Source organism: Equus przewalskii, chromosome 18 (genome assembly GCF_037783145.1).
Source record: "Equus przewalskii isolate Varuska chromosome 18, EquPr2, whole genome shotgun sequence".
In the NCBI taxonomy this organism is placed as follows: Eukaryota; Metazoa; Chordata; class Mammalia; order Perissodactyla; family Equidae; genus Equus; species Equus przewalskii.
In genome coordinates this window covers 16,657,572-16,681,332 of record NC_091848.1, presented here as the reverse complement: position 1 = coordinate 16,681,332, position 23,761 = coordinate 16,657,572, and the positions used below count along the sequence as shown (strand labels likewise).

At 37.0% G+C, this 23,761-nt stretch overlaps 1 protein-coding gene across 10 annotated transcripts in view; it reads right to left on the bottom strand.

The window, feature by feature from the left end:
* Positions 1–23,761, bottom strand: part of NAALADL2 (N-acetylated alpha-linked acidic dipeptidase like 2) — a 1,266,186-nt gene that overhangs the window by 655,857 nt on the left and 586,568 nt on the right. For all 10 annotated transcript variants that reach the window (XM_070582377.1, XM_070582380.1, XM_070582376.1 and 7 more), the window contains one exon: positions 15,869–16,370. In XM_070582377.1, coding sequence (XP_070438478.1) covers positions 15,869–16,362 — 494 coding nt within the window. In that variant the 5' untranslated portion in view covers positions 16,363–16,370. The remainder of the gene's footprint in view (positions 1–15,868; positions 16,371–23,761) is intronic.

Sequence of the window (23,761 nt, the reverse complement as noted above, 5' to 3'; positions counted from 1 at the left end):
TTATTTTCCAAGTGCCATTTCCCACAATGCCCAAATTTCTTTTTCCTGCTTACAGATTATTGGAGCAATGCTTCATATCAGCACTGTCTGTTATTCACTTTGCCCCTATTCCCAGCACAGGAAAAGAATTTTATTTCTGGAATGAAAATTACTAGCAGCAGTCACCATCTTCTCTACCTTTGTGATTACCACAGAGGTGCTACTTTCTCAATTCTGAGAACCCACTCCTTGAGCCTTCCTGGATCCTCCGGTCCCGACTTCTGGACATTTCCTGCCAAAAGACTACAGCAGAACACCTTTCAATACTCTGTCCCTATCGATTTGAAGGACTGAAATTGCAGTAGAAGTAGTTGTTAAGAAAATCCACATGAATATTTTTGTTTAATTTTCATGTCTGTAAAGCAGCTCTCCTTACCGATATTGTCTGCAGTCTTAAAAAGTTAACATGTACCTCTGGGTGTCAGACCATAATTGCGTATAATTAGCAAACTGCAATTCTTTGCAAAGATTGCAACTGATTAAACAAGAACTAAGGACTCAAGAATCCAGGATTAGCATATCATCCTTAGTATGGTTATTTCAGAATAAGACTGAGCTATAAGAAAGATTTTTCTTTTATTAATCATATCATACCAGTTCCGTATGTAATATGAAATTTATGAAAACAAAAACACTGGGAGTGATGAGGCAATCCTTAGAAATGAGGCTATTTTGAGAGGAAAAGCAGAACTTGAAGTTATTCTATCTTCAATAATTTTAAAAAGAGGTGGCAATGGAGCATAGTGTTTGTTATTTGGGAAAGTTAAATTCCATGTCGAATATTGCAAATAAATGGAAATTCAAGAGTGGTCAGAAGTCACCATCTCCTGCCTGTTGCTTCCTGTTGAACTCGCTTCTTAAAGGTGGGTTTGTTTCCTTGTTGTTGTTTGTCTGTTTGCAAAGGTAGGGGCAAAAGGCAAATAAATTAGCAGGGAAGGAGCTCTACGGTAGTCCCCAGAGCAAGGAAGACGAGCAGCTCTGCCAAACAGCTAGCTGCTGAGCAACCTTATGGTTCCACAAGCAGCCTGGGTTAGAGGGACAGACGGACTGGTCCATCCTCTTGGAACACCGTAAGTGTCCATTTGAAATTGAACTGACACTTCATCCCAAATTAACCGCTAGAGACCTTTGCAAGTTACAGTCACTCTCTCTCTCCCTTGCTCTCTTTCTCTCCCTCTCCCCCTTTCTTCGACCACAATACGTAATTTTATGCCATTATAGCTAGTTTACATAAACAAGTATGTTCCCATTGCTTCCATCTGGCCAGTGGGAACATGAACACTCTCAATGCAGGTATCTTGTATGTCTTGTTCATTGCTTTGTCTCTATAACCCAGTATAACTTAGTAGGCCCACAATAACTATTCATCAAGTAAATAAACACATGAATAAATGCACTGGTGTTAAAAGGAGACTTGAATAAATCTTGCGATGATAGGCTATCAGGTGTTTCTTTTTTTCCCAGGTGTTATTTTTATTTTTATTTTTTTGAGGAAGATTTGCCCTGAGTTAACACCTGCTGCCAATCCTCCTCTATTTGCCAAGGAAAACTGGCCCTGAGCTAACATCCATGCCCATCTCCCTTTACTTTGTATGTGGGACACCTACCACAGCATAGCTTGCCAAATGGTGCCATGTCCGCACCCAGCATCCAAACTGGAGAACCCCGGACTGCCAAAGTAGAATGTGTGAACTCAACCACTGTGCCACTAGGCCAGGCCCTCCACGTGTTATTTTTTTAAGTGGAATATAAGTTTGATTAAGAACAATGCAAACTCTTAAATTAGAAAGTCAAGGTGTCTCTTTTCCCCAAAACAGTATAGCTTTGACATTGCCTCTAACTCCCTAGTATCTTTCTATATAGATGGATAATGTGCTTATCTTTGTGTATAATTTTAATTATTTGATTGAAAATAATTAAAAAAGGGAAACCAGGGGAAACAAATCTTATAGGAATTTAGGTTCTCTTCTTAAAATGAGATAGGGGAAGGCTGGCTTAAATCTCAATCCCACATAATGTCAGCACCAGCTGATTCAGATCCCGCTGAGGTTCACAAGAGCAAGATGCAGGAAAAATCTGTAGGGGTCTCCTCTGCTGACAGAAAAACCCACCAGAAGCCAGAAGAGGTAGCAGCCTATGAAAAGCTGATACAGTTTATCTTGGCTGCCCCACTAGACTAAAATAAACATTTTTCGCTCTTTGCCCCTATGAAATAGCAAGACATATTTTGAAATACCTAGTTAAATTCCAATATGATACCCAGACATGCCTAAGGCAGATAAATAAGGGAATATTTGATGTGTTTGGTTGAATTACAAAAATTATCAGGCTAATAAATTACAGCTTTTAAATCTACATAGCAGCTGGAACTACAATATTGGTACAAGCTGATCTTACAAGTTGTTCCCTACAGAATAGAGTTCATATGATGAAACCAAGTGAAGAAAGAGAGAGAAAACGCCCACACTTATTTTATTTTTATTGAAGGTAAAAACCACCTGCACACATTTCTGTTCAAAGAAAAATGTTCAGTTTCTGTTTTCTCTCACAGATAGAAATGTACTCCATAGAACTGGGACTACTTCTTTTGTTTCTTGTTCTATCAGAATTTGATTTGCATATTTGGGGACATGTTAAGGTGCTCTGTGTGATTTAGAGAGTTTATAAAAATGTAATTTGATCTCAAATCATAGTTTTCTCTCTTTATTTCTAATACTGAAAGCCGCATACCCTTCTGAGAAGTGAGCCATGAGAGGAAGACATTAGCCTGCCTTGTATTAGATAATAAAAAAGTTCCACAGGGGACGACTTACATATTATGACATTGTGAATATAAGGCTCATTTGGATTTAATTCATTACCACATCATGTTGCACAGGAAAGCAATTTTTAAGCAATAGAAGTGCACTTCATTTGTAAAGGGCCCAGCTCGAACACACAATCAGTTATTGAAGACAGAAACTGATTTCCCAAATCAGGCATATAAAATTTAATATATTTGCTCCAGTTATAATGAAAGGGAAGGGAACTTCAATGCCATTTTTTTTTTTTTCAGATGAGAATGACACCTTATAAAATTTGGAAAGTGCATTTTTGCTTGGGGAGTTGACTACATTTTGATGCTATAAACTGAATAAGCTGAAGAAAATAATTAAGCATCTTTAATAAAATATTTGAAATACTTGTTAGACATACAGAATATAATTTCAAGTTCTATCCTTCCATAATATTACTATATTAAAAATAAGATCAGAGGCTGACCCAGCAGCATAATGGTTAAGTTCACCTGCTCTGCTTCAGCGGCCCAGGGTTCATGGGTTTGGATCCCAGGTGCTGACTTACACACCACTCATCAAGCCATGCTGTGGTGGCATCTCAGATACAGAAAATAGAGGAAGATTGGCACAGATGTTAGCTAAGGGCCAATCTTCCTCACAAAAACCAAAAACTTAAAAAAAGAAATAAGATCTGAAATTTATTAATTAATGAAATAAGTATAATTATGGGCATTGTCTATTTTTTCAAATTTCTGTATTAATTTTCCATATCATTCAGTTTAAGTCAAAATACTGACTAATTTATTCTAAAGTAAAAAAATGCAGTCAAATTATATTGGTTTACTTAAGTTCTCTAAACCTACATGTATTATTAGTTAGGGTTCTCCAGAGAAACAAAACAGGCAGGATGTATATATATACACAGACACAGAAAGAGAGAGATTTTTAAAAAATTTTTTATGCGTTTTTTTTTTTTTTTTTTTTTTGGTGAGGAAGATTGGCCCTGAGCTAACATCTGTTGCCAATCATCCTCTTTTTTTCTTTTCTCTCCCCAAAGCCCCACTACATAGTTGTAAGTCATTCTAGTTCTTCTATGTGGGATGCTGCCACAGCATGGCTTGATGAGCAGGGTGTAGGTCTGCACGCAGGATCCAAACCAGTGAATCCCAGGCTACTGAAGTGGAGCATGTGAACTTAATCACTTGGCCGTGGGGCCAGCCCTGAGAGATTTATTTTAAGGAATTGGCTTACACAATTGTGGAGGCTTGGGAAGTCCAACATCTGTGGGGTAGACCAGCAGGCTGGAGGCCCAGGAAAGACTTGCAGTTCAAGTTCAGTCTGCTGTGGAAACTAGCTTCTTCCTGGAAGATCAGTCTTTTTCCATTAAGGCCTTTAACTGATTGGGTGAGACCCACCCACATTACAGAAGTTAATCTGCTTTTCTCAAAGTCTACTGATTTAAATGTTAATCTCATTTAAAAAATACTTTCACACAAATATCTAGCATAATGTTGAACCAAACATCTGTGCACTGTGGCTTAGCCAAGTTGACATATAAAATAAAATTAACCATCACACTGCAGTTCTATAAGCATTTAAAATTGGGGAAATAAAATCACTTATCTGTTCTGTTATAGTTTCCCAGGATAGGGGCAGGAGGGAGCAAGCTTTCCTCACCCACTTTTAAGTATCTGAATTACCAGCCAACTTTACTTTCTCATCCATCAGCTAGAAACATCCATTTGGAATTTTTTATAGCTAAAGTAATAAAGTATTTAATTTAATTTGGTAAACATTGCATAAATAGTACATTTTCACATATATTTTAATTTAAATTTAAAACTCTGATGAGATTATGGGATTAATACTTTTAACTGCAATTTTCAGATATCTTGCTTAATTTCTAAAGCATGGATTGAGACATTAAAATTTCAAAGGGTGATGAATCTTGATTTCACTGACATTAAAAAGGAACACTAAAGAGAGAAGCATGTAATCAGTTCCCAACCTTTCCATGTTTAACTTAGACTTCACTCTACCAAATGTGATCATTACCAACTTTTCTATCACAAGAGTTTCAGGAAGTCAAGTGAATCCACAGGAAACTGACATACTTGATCCTCAAAGGAAAAGGTTTGTTTTTCCCTTGTACTATATCTGACTGATCTTGTTCCTTTTTTGGAATGAGTAAGATCAAGAAGTGAATGGATGAAAAAGTATATTATAGTCAATGCAGGAAAGATATAAGAAAAATGTGACGAGCCTTAAGGTTGAACAATTTTCAGGCTAGGCAGCCAGTAAGAACAGATGACCTTGATGTAGCTAACAGAAATATTTATATCTAACAAAATAAGTAAGTAACTTAATCTCAGTATGTAACCTTGAGGTTAAAATAATTTGTGCTGTATAGGGAGTGGGGAGAGGGCAAACAGACAAGGAGGGAGAGAAGGAGAGAAGGGAGATGACGAGAGAGAGAGAAGGGGGAATCCTCTGATTCTACTTGACCATTGAGAAGGAAGAAAGAAAGGCTCAGGCAGAACTGACCCTAGACAGGGACAACCCCTTCCTGAAATTAGCAGGGTATAAAAAGACCTGTGAGGGGACCTACTTTGCACCTCCATAAAACCTGTGATCATGGAAATACCTTTTTGTGAAAATTTTACTCTCACTTCTTCTTTATAGAAAAAGAATGCTCTCTAGATTAAACAGAATATCATTAAAAACTGTAGAGTGAGTGGCAAAGTGCCTGGACTAGAGTAGATATTCAGCATATATTTACATAAGGGAAAGAAAATCCTCTGCCATCAAAATCTATTTTTTAGTACATGTTATTAGAATGTAGATAAAAATATGTTCAAAATTCAAAGGTTTAATATATAAATTATAATTTCAAATTTGAATAAATATACATGAATAACTAGTATATATTATTTCCTTTAAAAAAATTATAATCCACATGGAAGTGAAGGCTTTATCAAGAAGGTCTGTACTGTGGATTCATTCTCTCCCTTAGTAAAGATTTACTGAGTGTCTGCATAATATGACTCAAGGACTGTGCCAGACTCATAGTTCGTTCTCCAGTGCAAAGTAGAAAGTAATTCAAGCCAACAAAAAGAGAGAAAATGAAGTACTGATAGTTGTGAGGAGAAAGAGAATACTCAACTGCTGAGAGATCAAGTAGAGCATCAGGAAGGAGTTGGCACCTGAGCCAGACCTCAAAGGATGCATAGCCATTGAAGAGGTCCAGATTGAGAAGGTCATTGCAGGAAAAGGCCCGTCCGCCAGCAATCCTCATTCAGCCTATTGGTGGGTGCTGCTCTTGCTCTGGTCAGATAACTAGGGATTGTGAAGGACATCAGCTTTCATCTGTGAGTTGATCCAGTCAGTTAAGAGAACTAATGTCATTCTGCATAACACTAAGAAACTCTGAGTAAAGTAGTTGCTTTATCTAAAGTCCACAGCAACAAAATACTATGCTTAATTAAATAAATCTTACCCTATGTATTCCTTTTGTGATTAAATTTAAGACAATGCACATTTGTTATCTGGAAAGATCAATGATAGAATAGCTAATTACTTGCTCTAGGAACCATCACTCTATTACTGTTAAATTCATTGTTATCATTTGCAGAAATTGAATTATGTGCACTTCTGTTATACATTTACATGTTTTTGTCCAATCAAAATGCCAGTGGCTTTATTGCCTTCTTCATTTCTCCCAAACTTCCTGTTCTCATTCCTTCTAATGCTGAAATTGGAGAGGAACAAAAACACAAGGGTAGAGAAAGCAGAGACCAAAAAAAATAACACAAGACAGAGGAGGAGCAGAAAGATGGTTGGAAAGTACAGCTGGAGACTAGAGAACAGATGCTGATGGCATCACCATCATCAAGCCTTGTATCTGTACAAAAGAATGACAGCAAATACAGCAAAAGATGTAGTCCTGTGGGATCAGAGGAAAGAAAATCACTCATTAAAAGGAGGCTTTCTAGTGCTTTGATAACCATAAAACAGACCCCCACGGGGTCTCCATGAACTCCACCACCAGCTTTTCTTTAGGTGAGGACCACCTTGCCTCCCTCATTTAAGACTGAAGGCAAGGCATGGTTGTCACTATCTTGAACAGGAAACTAGATCAATCGTACATTCCATGGTAAAAGGAGTGCAGCAGTTCTCGAACAGAACGAGGTAAACACGGGTGGTAGATGTGGAAAGGGAAGGATGAAAGACAGGAAGACATTCTGCAAGCACAGGAAAGACAGTACGACTGTAACAAGTAAACAAATCGAGTGTGTGGCTTAAAAGAAAGGGACAGAAAGGCAGCACCACTGTTTGCTTGTTTGCTTTCTTATGTTTGGGCAGGTAAATTAAAGCAGGTGAGCTAAGATTCAGGAGAAAGAGTAAAGTGTACATTTTATTTCTAGATAGCTTCAATATTGATTTTTCTCCTTTCAGGTGATCAACTTAGCATAAGAAAGACCATGAAAATATAATAGATGCTAATGAGTAGAGTCCTAAGATTTTGGACTCTTTGGCAGTGTAGGGTAGCCATGAGTCTAGGGTTCTTGAGGCAGTTAGTTGGCCTGATAAAACTGTGGACTTCCCCTGTCCAGAACGGAGAAATTCATTGCTACAACTTAAATGAAACTAATTCTTATGATGTGATCTAGTATAGGGATAGCACAGGATAAGAATGGCAAATCCTCTTGTGCCCCTCTGATCAATTAATAAGGGCTGCCAAAAGTGTTGGGTTAAGAAGGATTCTGAGGCAAGGTCTGAGCACAATGAAAAAGCGTGCTATGACGCTCATGGGCAAAGAAGGGGCATAAAGGAGGAAGGGGCAGCAAATTTACCATTTCTTTAGTTTAACGTCATTAAAGCCAGGTAACCTAACCAAATAGTGTCAATGGCAAGGATTGACTGGTGCTACAAAATGTACCACTACAGTTATACAAAGATTACTAAATATACTATTGTTGCCAAAAGGGAGTAAAGGAGAAGGAAGAGGAGAAAGAAGAAAAAGGAGGAGGAGGAGAGAGAGAAGGAGAAGAAGAAGGTCATCATTAAAAGTGCATTTTAGAAGAAAAAACAAATTAGATTTGAGAATCCATTTTGATTTATTATAGTAAGTAGGTAATTATTGAAACGTGATTATGTCTGAAACAATATTGAATGTTAACTAAATTTCCAGACAAGGTCTCATTCATCAAGATACTGTTATCTTCAAGGTACTGAAGATAATTTATAGCATTTCCTAAACTTTTTGAAGAGTTAATCACCAGCTAAGAAAATATGGTGTTTTCCTTATGTTTGTAAAGATTGTTTCACAGTACGACTTAACTCATGCTTAACTACTTGTTCCATGCCAGATAATGATAAAAAATATTGCCCTTTTCAAAATAATGCATTTAAAAATAGATAAATCTCTAGAAATTTTCTTTAGTATTCATTTCCAAAGGAAATGAAATACTAAATAAAATTGAGAAAGATGGGGTACCATATATAAAGTAATAGACTATGTTACTATTATAATATTTTAGGTTTTGAACCTGTAAAGGTCACAGGAAAGAACCTATAAAAGCCATAGGGAAAATGCTTCGAAAAGTAGTCCATGGGGCCGGCCTGGTGGCACAGCATTTAAGTTCATGTGCTCCACTCTGGTGGCCCAGGGTTTGCCAGTTCAGATCCCAGGTGTGGACCTACACATTGTTTATCAAGCCATGCTGTGACAGGTGTCCCACATATAAAGCAGAGGAAGATGGGCATGGATGTTAGCTCAGGGCCAATCTTCCTCAGCAAAAAGAGGAGGATTGGTGGTGGATATTAGCTCAGGGCTAGTCTTCCTCAATAAAAAGACATATTAAAAAAAAAAAAAAAGTAGTTCAGGGCCTGGCCCCATTATTGAGAGGTTAAAGTTCCACATACTCTGTTTTGGCAGCCTGGGCTCACGGGTTTGGATCCAGGGCGCAAACCTACTCCACTCAACAGCCATGCTGTGGTGGTGTCCCACATACAAAAAAATAGAGGATTGGTATGGATGTTAGCTCAGGTCAACTTTTCCTCAGGGGAAAAAAAAGTTAATATGTAAAAAGAAATTCAAATTGTCAATTAGGATACAGAAGTTTATCAACATTATTTTTTGCCTAGAGAAAGAAAAAATAGTGAGAACCTGGAAAGCTGGTAGCCCTGCAAGCCACTTTGGTAACACAAAGCAAACAACTAAAAAAATTTAAACTCTCCGAATCTGTGATTTGCTTCCAAAAATTTATCAGAAGGGAATAATTAAGTGAGCACACAGTGACGTATGTATAAAAATGTTTGTAGAGACAACCTAAATGTTTATTTATAAGGAGCAGGTTCAATAAATTCATGACATCTGTATAATGGAATACCAGTAGAACTTTAATGTAATGATTTAAATCTATATTTATTGGCTTTAAAAATGGATCTAAATATATTGTAAGTGAAAAATTTTAAAGTAGCTAGCAAAAGAAAACACATGATATAATACAATTTTGCTGATTGACAGAAAAAGATAAAAAAATAACAAAATGATGAAAAAAAGGTGGTAGGATTATGGATGTTTTTTATTTCATTTTTCTAACTTTCCATATATTTTACTTTTAAGTGGGAAAACAATAATGCCCTTTCCATTAAAAAAAATAAGATACGATATTAGCCATAATTAGGATACAACACATTTTCTTTTTCTTCTCACCATTTCATAGTATCTACAACTGTCAAAAGGAAACACATTCCTGCATTCAAAAATATACTTAACCTCATTGGTTCATCAACTTCAAATATTTTATCATTATAATATTATAGTTGGTGACTAAATTTTGAAGTTTTCAACATACTTTACTCTGTTCGGCAATGAGCTTATGAGCTTTAATATGTATGTTTACATATACACATGCACATAGAGGTCGTTCATTCAATAACATATATGATAAAGGTTTGGTGACTTAATTACATAATAGAAATAAAACCTTGTACCTGTCATATTTAAGTTTCTCCTAATTAAAGAGTTCTCAGTAGTTCTAGGTAAACATATTTTATACAAGGTGACCAGCATCCCAACTGGTCAAAGCTGATTAGACTAAGCACTTGACACAGAGTTGCAAACATCTCCGGCCCCCAAAAGGATAATGACCATATTTCATTTTGTGGAATAGAAATGGAGGAGTGATGTACTAGGGAATACAGCTGCTGGTATTGTGAGAAGAAAGAATAAGGCAAACTAAAAGTAGTGCGGCTGGAAAGGGAGTTGAGTCACGGTGGTGGTGGAACACTTCAGTGAAGATCAGAGGACTGTGGCTGCTGAGGTCCCTGGAGCTGACTGGATCCAGATTCCATATCAATAAGGCCCAATTAAATAAATAATTCCCATCCATAGATTACTGTGGGAGCCCAGCCTCCTGTTGTGATGCTTACAATAAACTTGTATTATGTAAGTAGTTACTGTTCCAAGGCACCAAAAGCATATATTAAAGCTACTTTTAATGGCCCATTTTGAACCTGAAGCACCTGAATATACCCTGGCTGCTACACAGAAACTACCTGGAAACAATAAACCAACGAGGTAAAAGAGTGACTGCATTTTTCAAATAGCAACAAGTTAAGCATAGGCAGGAGTGACTAAGTAATTCTTATTAGAAGATTAAGACACACCCACACACATTTACACATACACTAACTTGGTCTTCATATTCCCATGCTAATCTTGACCATATCTACGAACGCGATCAAGTCTAACTAAACTTCCAGTTTTCTTTTATTTGGCCAACATGATACCAAGTACTCAGTCTAAATTAATCTATTAGGTGGGCTTTATCGCGGGTTAACTAGGTTCTTAAGCTCGGATATGCAGTCAATATGTCAATCAATGATTCTCTATGAGTTAACAAATTATTTAAATATATTCTTTTCTAAAATACTACACATAAAAATAGCACACGTATAACCTCTACATTGAACAAGCATGACTCAGGGAACATAATCATAAAGCACTTTTTTTCTCCCATTTACATTCACCATTGGGGCTAGTTTTTCCCTGTTCCTAGATAAAAACCTCCGGTAATCTTGGTCACTGTTAAGTGACTTGAATTCCTCCAGTGAGTAATTAAAATGTTCATTGTCATTGAACAGTCAGAACTTTGAACTTTCCTCCATTCTTTGGTCATCTCTAGACCGGGAGTCTTACAGTCAGAGAGGAGAGAGTCTTCAGCTTCTCTGCTTTGTGCTTCTACATCTCCTCCCTCCAACCTTCTGACACCTCCAGAGTTGAACCAGAGCAAGTGAGAGTAAGTAACACAGGAGTAAAGGTTCTCGCCTGACAGATACTCTCGTGAACTGGCATGGTGCTCTCGGAATCTAGCAGGAGTTGTCAGCTGAATTTTCCTCTAGTGCCTGCTCTGTGGGTTCTTTGGACCCATCTCTCCCGTGACTGGGGGCTTCACATCTTCCTTTGACATGGGTAATATACTGTCCTCCAACTCCGTGCTTACTCCTTCCACAGTCCCCAGGCATCTGACCATACCTCTAGCTCTGTCTCTGGTAAGTTCTGTCAGCCATCCAGGAAGCTTTCTCAGTAAAGATCTACAAGACGCCCTTCTACCTCTCTCTCAGTCTGTTTGGGCTGCCATAACAAAATACCACAGACTTGTTGGCTTGTAAACATTATGTCTCACAGTTCTGGAGGCTGGGAAGTCTAAGATCATGGCACTGACAGATTCCATGTGGTGGCTGGTGAGGGCCCTCTTGCTGTTTCACAGAGGATTTCTTCTGTGTGTGCTCACGTGGTAGAAGGACTAGGGAGCTCTGTGGGGTTTCTTTTACGAGATCACTAATCCCATTTATGGGGGCTCCACCTTCATGACCTAAGCGCCTCCCAAGGCCCCGCCTCCTAATATCATCACATTGGGCATTAGGATTTAAACATATAAATTCTGGGGGAAACAAACATTCAGAGCACAGTGATCTCCCTCTCTCATTCATTCATATTCTCTCTCTCTCTCTTTCTATCTCTGCCTGGATAGAGTCCATAGAAGCCAACTTTGTCTTGGGCCACCCAAAGCAACCACCTCTTCTTTTGCACTTTTATCAGCAACTAGCCAATCCCTGTCTTATCACTTAGATTTCTCAGGTAGGAGCCAGATACTCTGTGTGGGGCAGATACAAAGTTCTTCCAAGCAATTCTACTAAACCCTTTTTTTCCACCGGACTTGAGGCTTCCTCCTTAAGAGATTGGGACTTACAACACCACTAGCAGCTTTCTTCAAATTTCTCTATTTCCACTCTCCTATTTCTTGGCTTCTCCAACCTCTCATAGGCTACAATTGGGTGATCATCTCAGGGTTTTATATGATCTTTTTTGCAAGTTCTGTGTGCTGATCATAATTTGAAATGTAATACCAATTTTCTTCAAGCCTCAGCTGGAACTGAGACTTTAATATTTTTATAATACCTGGTTTTGATATGAGTTGTCACTTATTTAAAATCAGAACATAGCATATCCTCTAAGTAATTATAATTACATAACATAAAATAGTATTTTATAATTATATTATAAATATATGCATGTTTTGAATATAATCATCATATGAAAAATCTAAACGGATGGTAAAATGATTTTCAAAATACATAAGATAATTGATCAATTCAAAACAAATCTGTTTCTCACTTCTTCATGCATTCAAGTTCTTCCCTTGGAAAAAATACTTATTCAATGTCTGCTAGACAATAGAAGTCTAACAGTGGGCAAAGCAAGTTTGGTGCATTCCCTCACGGAATCTGCAGTCTAATCTATTATAAAAAGAACTTCTTCAGGGCTGGCCCCGTGGCCAAGTGGTTAAGTTCACGTGCTCCGCTTCGGTGGCCCAGGGTTTCACTGGTTCAGATCCTGGGCACGGACAGGGCACCACTCGTTAGGCCATGCTGAGGTGGCGCCCCACATAGCACAACCAGAGGCACTCATGACTAGAATATACAATTATGTACTGGGGGGCTTTGGGGAGAAGAAGAAAAAAAAAGAAAAAAGATTGGCAACAGAGGTTAGCTGAGGTGCCAATCAAAACAAAGAAAAACAGACTATCCTCTTATTGCACAACTGTTAGGATGTTTGGCAAGAATTGACATAGTCTTGGAGCATAGGCAGGAATGAAAACCAATAGAGAAGAGAGATAGCAATTGATGAACAAAATAGTGGGCCAGTGAGACCCCAAAATTGATCATAAATTGATGAAAAGTAACAGTAGGAACCGGTGATGTACAGTTAATGCTAAGAAGACTTAGGAACTCATAATAAGGCATGTGGTTAGCATGACTCTTGGGGGAATAGCTGTCTTTGGATGAGGAAGTGTTGTTCAGAGAAAGTTACTGTAAACATACTTGCAGCAAAAATATTTTTTGAAGAAAAAAATTATTATCTCAATAAGGAAAAAACTGTGGGTATTTGACAGAGCATAGTTGTGAATCTGTGCCCAACCACTGAATACTAGAAGTATAATTGCTGGTGGTTATATTTTTGTAGCTAGCTTTAAAATATATATTTTATTGATGTTCAAGTTTAAGAGAAGAATATGAGCTTTACTGTTACGCAACTCTTATTCTGAGAGAAATAATATTTTTATTTAATTATACATTTAAAGTTTTAGAGCCAGCTGCCTATTTGCAAAGAGGTCATGAGTCAGTTTTTAAAGATGTCTATAATGCTGATAAAAAAATAAGTAAGGTTGGGGCTGGCCCCGTGGCCGAGTGGTTAAGTTCACGCACTCCGCTGCAGGTAGCCCAGTGTTTCGTCGGTTCGAATCCTGGGCACGGACGTGGCACTGCTCATCAGACCACGCTGAGGCAGCGTCCTACATGCCACAACTAGAAGAACCCACAACGAAGAATACACAACTATGTACCAGGGGGCTTTGGGGAGAAAAAGGAAAAAATAAAAAAATCTTTAAAAAAAAAAAATAAGTAAGGTAAAGAAAGCCAAAGGAATATGAGGAGAGAAAATAACTCTGTAGGCTAGTTAGTACATAGAATGCATGCTGTGATGCTCTTAATGATTTCAATACACATTTGACTCTGAACTTTCTAAAAGCCAAAGAAAAGAGAGAAGCAGTCTAAGTTATGAGATTCATTGTGTCCATAAATAAAAAACTAAGCAGTTGCTCAGGAAAATCATAATTATTCTCAATATTAAGAAAGTAGAGCCATGGATCCTTTTCTAGGTGCCGCTTGTGTAACAGAATGAACGTCCACAATGAAGTTATAGTAGACACAGTTTTATAGAGTTCTATTTTCTTTCTTCCTCCCTCCTCTCTCTTTCTTTTTAATAACATTCATGTGCCAGTTAGATCTATTTTCCACAGACCCCTTGCCCTTCCCCTGCTCCAGGGAGCTGAACCCTTCAAGATGAGTTTCTCAGGCTCTGCGCCAGCAGCCTTCCTGCTGAGTTTAGCCCATGGGACAACTAGGAGGATACTACAGGACAAGAAGAGGGAAGAAGCTGTGGTACTTCTTACTTTCTGTCTTCAGTGGTGTCTCTGGATGAGGCTACATCTTCCCACTTCCGCACTTGTGTACACAAAAAGTCCCAGCTTCCACCAAGTTACTCCAACTCCCTTTATCCCTCCAGCCTAAGTTTAGTATTAGTTTCATTTCATTGTTAATCTCTGGGCTGTCAGTGTCCCTGATTGGTTTCTCGGTTTTTCATCACTAACGGAATAATTTCCCTACTTTAAATGCCCTCTGCTTTAAATATTCAGGGAGTTTTCTCTTGTTGTGGTTGGATCCTGACTGATACAATCACTCATTATAAGACAATGGAATATCTTTCAGCTCAATTCAATATAAACAATTTTATGCTGGGAAAATCATGGAAAGTGCTATTATTACATATTATATGTCCAGGAATGCTTATGAAACAGTAAATAGCAGACACAGAAGGTTGTAGAAAACAAATTTCCATCAGTCATTCAGATCTGATCTTCAGGAAGAGAATTATAATTCACCAACATCAACATACGTGATATTTCAGCACACAATTTAAATGATGCATCTTCAGTGGGCATGCTCCACAGAAATGCACACATGCCGACTTCTTGGCTATAAGAAGTCAGTGTAACCGAGAAAGAATATCCTGGGGAAGTAGTATCCCTCTCTTAATCTACCTACAAACAACATATATGACTCACCTAACACTGTCCTTTCTTGGCAAATGTGGAAGAAATATGTGGAAGCTAATATCTAATCTTCCCTTTCCAGTTCCTCTCTTCACTAAATATGTAAGCTAGGGAACCCTTCACAACTCAAGATATATGTTAATAATACAACAAACAACAAAATTTTCAAGTTACTCACCAGTTATACATTGGTAGAACTTTTCCCAAGAACTCAGAATTAAGGCCTGATAAAGAATATTTTATTATCATTGAACTTCAAAATCAACACATTCTGACTAGAGAATATAGAGAATACACAAACATGAGAGATAAGCTTTCAGAACTGCCTACTGTGTAGAAACCAATGTGTTTCAATAAAATGTGCTCATTATGGAAGCTCAGGGATGCAGGAGAAAAAGTACACCAGTGTCTGTCTTAGCTCTTGACCATAAGAGACAGTTATCAAAATATATTACTATTTAACATGTTGACAATATATTGACAGTTAATAAAATATATTTTATTCTGATGTCATTAAAAATGTCAATCATATGGCCAACATCTTAGTTTTTCTTACACTTATATCCAGCAAACTTTGCATCCCAATTTGGCCTACGTGGGCTTCCTAAGAGGGAGAAAATGCACTGGCTGAGTCTTTTAGTCTCCATAGTAGTTATGATTATCAATTAATAAAACAGCATCATAAATTTGTATTGCAGTATAATAAATTTGAAAATGTGCACCCCCTCTGTGAAGGGTATGCTGGTAAGTTATGTTTCTCAGCTTGCAAGATTAACCTTAAACCATGGCAAAATTACCAGCTGGGTACTCCCTGTGAAACATCTTTCCCAGAAAATGCATCCCTCCAACATGTATTTCTTTTACACCTACCTGAAAGAGTTCTTAATGTCTTCTGCTTGGATTGTCTTGAGAATCTCTTGATATAACTGAAGATCAAGTGTTCCTGATGATGTAGCATTTGAAGGGCAATTTTTATGTGCATAATAGCCTATCAAAATTCCAAAAATAAATAAAATGATGGCTGTGCAAAGCATTTTTGAAAGACGGCAAAAGTTGCAGGGGTTGCTCTTTGGTGCAGATCTTGTGTAACGGGTAACATATTCAGACTCTTCTTGAAGTCGCTGGAATCTTCCTTTGGGTGAAGTTGCTGGTTGAATGGAATCAAGATTGAGGTCTGCAGTCTCTGAATTCTCCAGGTTCTGATTCTCAGCACGATCTAGCCGAAACTGGTCAAACCCAGGCTCCTCCAGTTCCTTTTCCATGTCCCACTCTAAGTCAAGGGCAGTGGCTTGAAGGTCATCATTGTCTAAGTATTGTGAATGTCCTGGAGCTCTTTGATCTGCATTGACCTTCTGATAGGCCATCTTTTTACCTGTAAAAATAAGAGAAGTAATATTTTCTTAAAATGAACAATAAAGACAGCTCCAAGGTGAAAACAGTAATCCATATCAAGTATCTATAAAATTTTAGTAATTATAATCAGGTGAAATACATTGTCCATGTAGAAAATCACATTAGCTAATTATTTAATCTTAGGTTTTGCTATTTGTGTTTACTATTGGAAAAGAAGAGAAAAAATAAAGGTGGAAGGTACTTGATGGAAAAGTTATGAGAAGACGTAAAATACACACACTATTACTTTGAAGCTCAGGAGAATAAAAAAGCCACACATGCACAATTGCATTGAGGATAATGTATTACAATGATGGCAAAATTTAAGCTTACACATTTTCAAAATCACTTTTAAGAAAAACTAAGGGCAGAAGCAATAAAGCTGTGATTTGTTAAGTCAAAGGGGAAAAAAACAGACGGGGGATGATTTAAGTTATAAGATTTAAGTTACCAGAAACGCAAAATTCAGGATAACAAACTCAGGAGAAGACATGAATTCAGGATAAGAATAGGCAGAACAGCTAGATGAAGGAGCAACTTGATAGAAATATAAGAAGCAAAATATGATAGATTACTTAGCCATGAGTTATCAAAAGGATGGGAAAAACTAAAGGCTACCACAGATGACCAAGATGTTCCATGGAATTAGTGACATGAATTGGCCTGGCTCGTTGAACTTTAAATAAAAGATGCGATGGCATCCATCCAAGGAGAGAAGCCTTTTGCCAGGCTAAGAGAGTTGGGTTTCATAACCTTGCTACAGGAGTGGCAGATGGAGGTTTTTCTCCCCTACACAGTTTTGGATGACAGTTTGTTGTATCCTGCAGAGTGGTATTAAGATAACTGGGCTAATTAACTACAAGTGATCTTCAGCCTGTATTCAGTAACCCACTGGTGTATTACAGTTGCGGATTAAGAGTATTTATACTTAAATTTTCTGTGTATTAGATTTGTCACCCCAGCTGGACTCTAAGGCCCCTCACTATGTTTTATGATTTTTCTATGTGTCCCACTGTAGTGGGTGAAGAACAGAGCTCAACTGACAACTGATTAGCTAATTGCCTTAGGGCCAGTAGTTACCAAGGGAACTCTAATGAAAAAGATACAAACAAGGACTTCATGAAAGGGAGTGGCATTATGCACAGAATTAAGGGCATACACAGCTCCAATCCTGGCTGGTAGAGGTCCGTATAAATTAAACTGATCTGAATGTTTAAGAGAGTTCAAATATAGTTAAACATTAAACTTTACAAAATAAAAATTGGCAATTCTGACTAGATTTCTCATCTAGTCCCCTAAAATCTAGGATTCATTCTTACCTAGAGTTGACTCAATAAAGATGAGTATCTGGTGCATGTCAAGTACTGGGATAGGCAATGAAGACAAAGATAAATGGCTCCCATTCCTCAAGTAGGGAACAGTTCAATCAGAAAGACAAATGCATGAACAATCAAGTCAGTCAAATAAAATATGCAAAGTGCAAGGGTGATTCGGGGTGATTGAGTCTAACGGAAAATACGGGAAAAGCTTCCTCAGGAAAGCGATCTCTGGGGTACTTCTGGCAAGAGAGAAGGAGTTAACTAGGGCAGATCAGAGCTGTGAGAAGCGGGTATCCAGGCAGGAGAAAATTTACACCACGCAGAGGAATGAGAATGCATGGTGCGTGGACCACCTGAAAAACCCAGAGTGGTGTGCTGTGACTGAGGATGGAGCACATGGCCAGAGATTCAGAGAAAAAGCTAGGAAAGGGTGACCTTAGGTAAAAGGCTTAACTTCTCTGTAACCCAGGGTCTTCATCTTTGAAATGGGCATGATAATAAGATAATCCTCATAGCGTTGTCATTAGGATTAATTGAGACAGTGAACCTAAAACATCCATTAAGCGTTACATAGGGTACATGGGTTAGAAGGGACATTTCTGGTATTAGAGGAAGGAAGACTGTCAAGGACTGTTGGAAGAAAAAAGTGAGTTAAATAATGCAGAAGAAATTAGATAATTCTGCAAGACATTGTAGAGAAGGGGAGGAGGCGGCATAATCACACACGTACACTCACACACCTATGATGTTGTTGGTTTGTTTGGGTTTTTTTTAATATTAGTCCATATGTAGAGACTAAAATATATTTTTTTAAAAATGCACACGACATACTAACTGTTATCAGCAGGTGTTTATTTGGCAGTATGCATTAGAACGGCCTCAGGAATGATTCTGCAAAACCCTTTCTTTTCCCTTCCCTCTTTCCTGCCCTCCCTCGCTTCTGCTTGGACTGGTTTCCAAAATGATCCAAGAAAGTACAGCATTTGAATTCTGGCTTTGATCACATCAAGACAAGAAGAGAAAGGGAGTAACACCTGGAGTTAAATGATAATTATTCAGATGGGTTAGAAGATGGTTGATTAACTGAAAGAAGACTGCAAATCACATCAGGTTAAAAAAAATAGAAGAGAGTACTAAAGGATAGGAAAACTTGAAGGGAGCAGAAATAAAGACTCTCTAAAATCCATTTCTAACCTCTCTTATATTACAGAAGAGGAACCTGAGGTCCAAAGCTGAATAATTCTTTGGACTGAGAAAAGTGATGTTGATTACATACTTCTTAAGGTGATTTGTGGTTTTATAAAAATATGAGATTACTAAGTGGGTGATGAACTAAAGTTAAATACCCCACAGTCCAATTTGTTTTAACATATGTTATAAAATACTGCAATTTCTTAGCTCTAGTCAATATTTTCCTTGTTTGGCTTAAGCATCAATAAATTCTTGCAATCTTGACATGATATTATGATATTTACTTTTTTAACTGTTCAGTTCATGCATTATTGATTAATTTACTTAGACACTGTTACCATGTGGTTCTCTAGATTTTTTTCTTCCATTTTAATGAATTAGAGTCTCTCTCTCTAAAGGCTTTTCCAAAAATTGAATTGTAGAGCATGGTTTATGCTCAAGGAAGACTTGGCACACAGGAGTTACTACATAAATGTGAGATCTCTGATTTTGACCTTTAATACAAACATTCAAAGTCATTTCTCTACAAATCATTTAAAAACCAACTGCAGTGATGAGGCAGAGTTTTCATTCCTAGCCTGACAATAGGCATTCCATCACACGTACATCAGCAATTTAACGCTTTTCAAACATCAGACAGAGCTATCAATTATAATGTAATGCAGATACAGATATTAACTTCTCACCATGATGGATATCTGCCTGACACCCTTCCTACCACTTTTGGACTCATTACACATTTATAAATTTACATTAAATTCGATCTTCCAGGAGAGCAGTATCTGGGTCAAAGGTAGAGGAAGTCACTTGATGTGACAAATCTAAAATATTTCAGGAAAATTTCAGGGAAATAAGTATGTGATAATATATACAATGAAGCATTTGAACCACTTACTGGGTAAAATAAATTTTATACATGTTATGTATATAAATTTAAAAATCCATTTCTTAAAAATTACCTTGCTTTAAGGAAAACAGTGTATACAGTTTTTGGCAAAAATATAAAAATCTCTGCCCTGACAGTTTTGTTGCACTTAATCGATTTATCTATCCAAAATGAACTTCTCAAAAACAAAACTAAGTAACAAACTACTAAATAAATAAAACTGATAACATTCGATTTTGAGTCAGTACAAATTATTTCATTTGTCCCACAAAAAATATAGCTTTTTTAAAAACAGTTGTGCCCTGTGAAACAAGCAAATGACATATTACAGTTACCAGAACTTTCAAAGTCTCAAGGACAATGAAAATTTTACATTATAAAAAGAAATCTTCAGAAAAACCAGCAGGTCTTAGAAATGATCATATAATTATGCCACTGAAACTTCATATATTTTCTGTCACCACTGTACATGATTCATTTAATTTATACTGTCACATTAACTTATAGTTACTCTATATGAGTAATTAAAAAAACACATATAGTAGATTTTAGAATCTACCACATGAATCTTTCTCAAAAAGAGACATACTTTGGTGTAGACCAGGTCATAGAACCTTGCTACATTTTTTCAAATAGAAATATCTGTAATGTCTCTGCATTCTAATTGTACCACTTAGTCTTCTTTATAAAATGTGATTTTTCTGAAAAGTAGAATATATTCTCCATGTTTTCAACATATCTTATTCACTTAGGTAAGATCCCTTCCCACCCAGGCCCAAATCAAAGGCCAAATTGTTTTTAAAATTCAATATACTAAAACATTTATCTTTTATATACCTTCATACTTTTATAAGAAAAGAAAGCAGATACAAGTTGAACCAAAAGGTATTTTTTTCTTGACTATGACAGGCTTAGATCAATAAAAAGTGAATTTTTATTCTTACCAAGCATATGATTAGTTTAAAAATAAATTGTTACTTCTAAATGCTTTCTTTCACACATTTTTACTGGCTGAAACTAAGTAATTTAAATAGAAATAAAAGATGAATACAGAAGTAGACTGAAATTTCAATGTGTAAAATAAAACCTCTGGCTGCTGCAGATCTAGCCTACCACAACGGCTGGCAAATATTTTAGATGATAAATTCATGTTAAACAAAAGTTTCACGTAATTAATTCACTAATGCCACTCAGAAATATGATCACAGCACTATTATTTTTTGCTCAGCAATCTCAACAAAGGAATTTATTACATGAATGCTCTGACCTTACCAATATCTAAATTAGTAGACTCTATAGTCAGACTCTGTTGTTAGTGCTGTGGAGTTGATTCTGACTCCTAGCAGCCCTGTGGACAGCAGAGCTGAACCCTGCCTGGTCTTTTTGCACCATCGTCTCACCTTCTGACGCTATATCAGACAATGCTCTGCTGCTATTCATAGGGTTTTCATGGCCAATTTCTGTGCAAGTGGGTGGCCAGGTCCTCCTTCCTAGTCTGTCTTAGTCTGGACGTTCTACTGAAACCTGTCCACCATGGGTGACCCTGCTGGTATTTGAAATACAGGTGGCATAGCTTTCAGCATGACAGTAACATGCAGCCACCACAGTGTGACAGTCGATATACAGGCAGTGTGGTTCCCTGACCTGGAGATGAATCTGGCCAAGGAAGTGAGAGCACCAAATCTTAACCACTAGACTACCAGACCTGGCTATGGTCAGACTACCTGCTTCAAATCCTAGCTCTGCTATGGAATTTAGGCCAGTTACTTAATGTCTTTACGCTTAAGTTCAACATTTGTAAAATAGAAATAATAATAGTACTGTATCTGTAGCATTACCATGAGTAAACGAGATACATAATTAAAAGATGCTTAGAACAAGGTCTAAAACATTGTAAGCGCTCCACTACCAAAGGATCACTCCAGAAATTCTATAGAGTTTTAAAAAATAGAAATATTTGGAATTTATAACTGGAAAGTACAGACAATTAAATTATGACCAGAGGTCTTAAGTTTCAATAACAAGAATCCAGAGATAATGAGAAATGGAGCAGTGCACTCAAGCACTTTTGAGAATGGGAAGCATCTGTTAATCATTAGCCTTGGTTCAGACAGGCAAGAGAGAAGTGTGGCCAATGTTTACATAGAAGTTATTATTGCATTTGACTTCCATATCTTATTACAGAGTTGAGTTTTAGTCTATTTACAAAAAGAACAACAGAGCTTTCCCACAATGCTAAAGAGTTCAGTTTAATAGCTCCAGGAATTAGTGATAATCATGAATACAAGTTTCACACATTTCTTGTAGAAAATCATGTTTCTCATAGGTGGTTGACTTGATCCATTGACTGTGATGACACCGATAATATTTTAACTCCAACAGTATTAAAGACTGTGTAGATCTTATTAGAATTAGGAACATATCTAAAAGCTTTCCTACTTGTAAAAGTTATTTTATAAGTAAAATAAATAACTGACTCTGGCAGATTAACTTTAAAACATAAGGCAGAATCTCAATTTCCTATGACAGTTCTGTGATTGAATCTTTACTTTACAATGGGAAAAAAATATTTATATAGTGTTTCCTGAAGCTTTGAATGTCAAATCATTTGCTGGTTTGAGTGGATTGATTTGAGGCAAAGGCGTTTCTTAGAAATGTCAGTGCACCAACAAAAGGCATTCATTATGCACCTTCGCGCAGTATACTTTAGATGCTATACCAGTGAACTATCTGAGTGCCCAGAGGAATTTTTAAATTTAAGCTTAAGAATATTTCTTATAGGCTAAAAACATTTGGCATAAATTTTTCAGTATGAACCTAGTTTGTACAAATAAAGCCCATGTTTGTGGAGTAAATTTTTGTTGTTGAAAGCTTTAACAGTCTCAAGAAGCAGGGCAAAAGATAAAACTATAAAAACAGCAATTCAGAATACTCTGGTTTTTGACTTAATTTTTCAGTATAATGAGATTTTTTTTTTCCATCTGGTTTTGTGAAATGGCCCTGGCAATTGCTACCGTGTCTGTAAATGCATTAAGGATTTTGTATTTAATTGCAATTTTGTATGTCAACTGCAAAAAGAAATAACAATAATTATTTGTTGTTCATGCTTCGCTAATTGAATAGAGAGTGTATACAAAGTAAGGGGAAATTATTATATGTGCTTTTAGAAAAAAAAAAATTAGTCAAAGCCTAGTGAATTTAGGCAGAGCAGATAATCAAGCTGGAGAGTATAAAACCAAACCCTCACTCTGAGGCCTGACTTACCTTGAACACTAAATGACATGTAAAAGGCATGCGTATAGGATGCCAAATTAATGAGCTATAAATTGCAAAATGCAGTCAAAACCATTTGAGGAAAAATTATTTGATGATATCCGGCAGGTCTGTGTAAATTTGCTTTATATCGCTCGCATATGCATGACCACCTGCCAGTTCCCTGAATGGGCCTGCCTTTCTTCGGGTACCTGTGTGCATCTGCAATTTGTGTAACACACTCTAACTGAATGGTTAGTTGGGCTCACCTGAGTTCCCGTATTTATGGTAAGGTTTTTCTATACTAGAATGCTGTAATTCAATTTAGGATTTGGCAAACAGAAGAACTAATTTAAATGAACTAAAGCAATCCAGAATATACCCTGTGGGCTTCCTGAACAGATAGCCTGAACTCTTAGTACTATTTGGAATATCTATCCTGCGAGTTTAATTCTCATTAACATCACAAGACCCTCTCTATTTAGGGATGCGTAAATTGTTCCCGTTCCTGCCATAACTCCTTTCCCGGTCTTTTTTTTGGTGTTTGATTCCACCCAGATTCTATAGTACGTTTTTGTTGTTTGTTTTTTAATCCAGGTCATCGTTTCCATTTATAGTCAAGTTTCTAGAATTATTTATTTACTTCTATGGAATTTACATCCTTTCCACCTTCAGAGTATTTGAAGTGGCTTACATTAGAAATGCACAGATATAAGACAAATG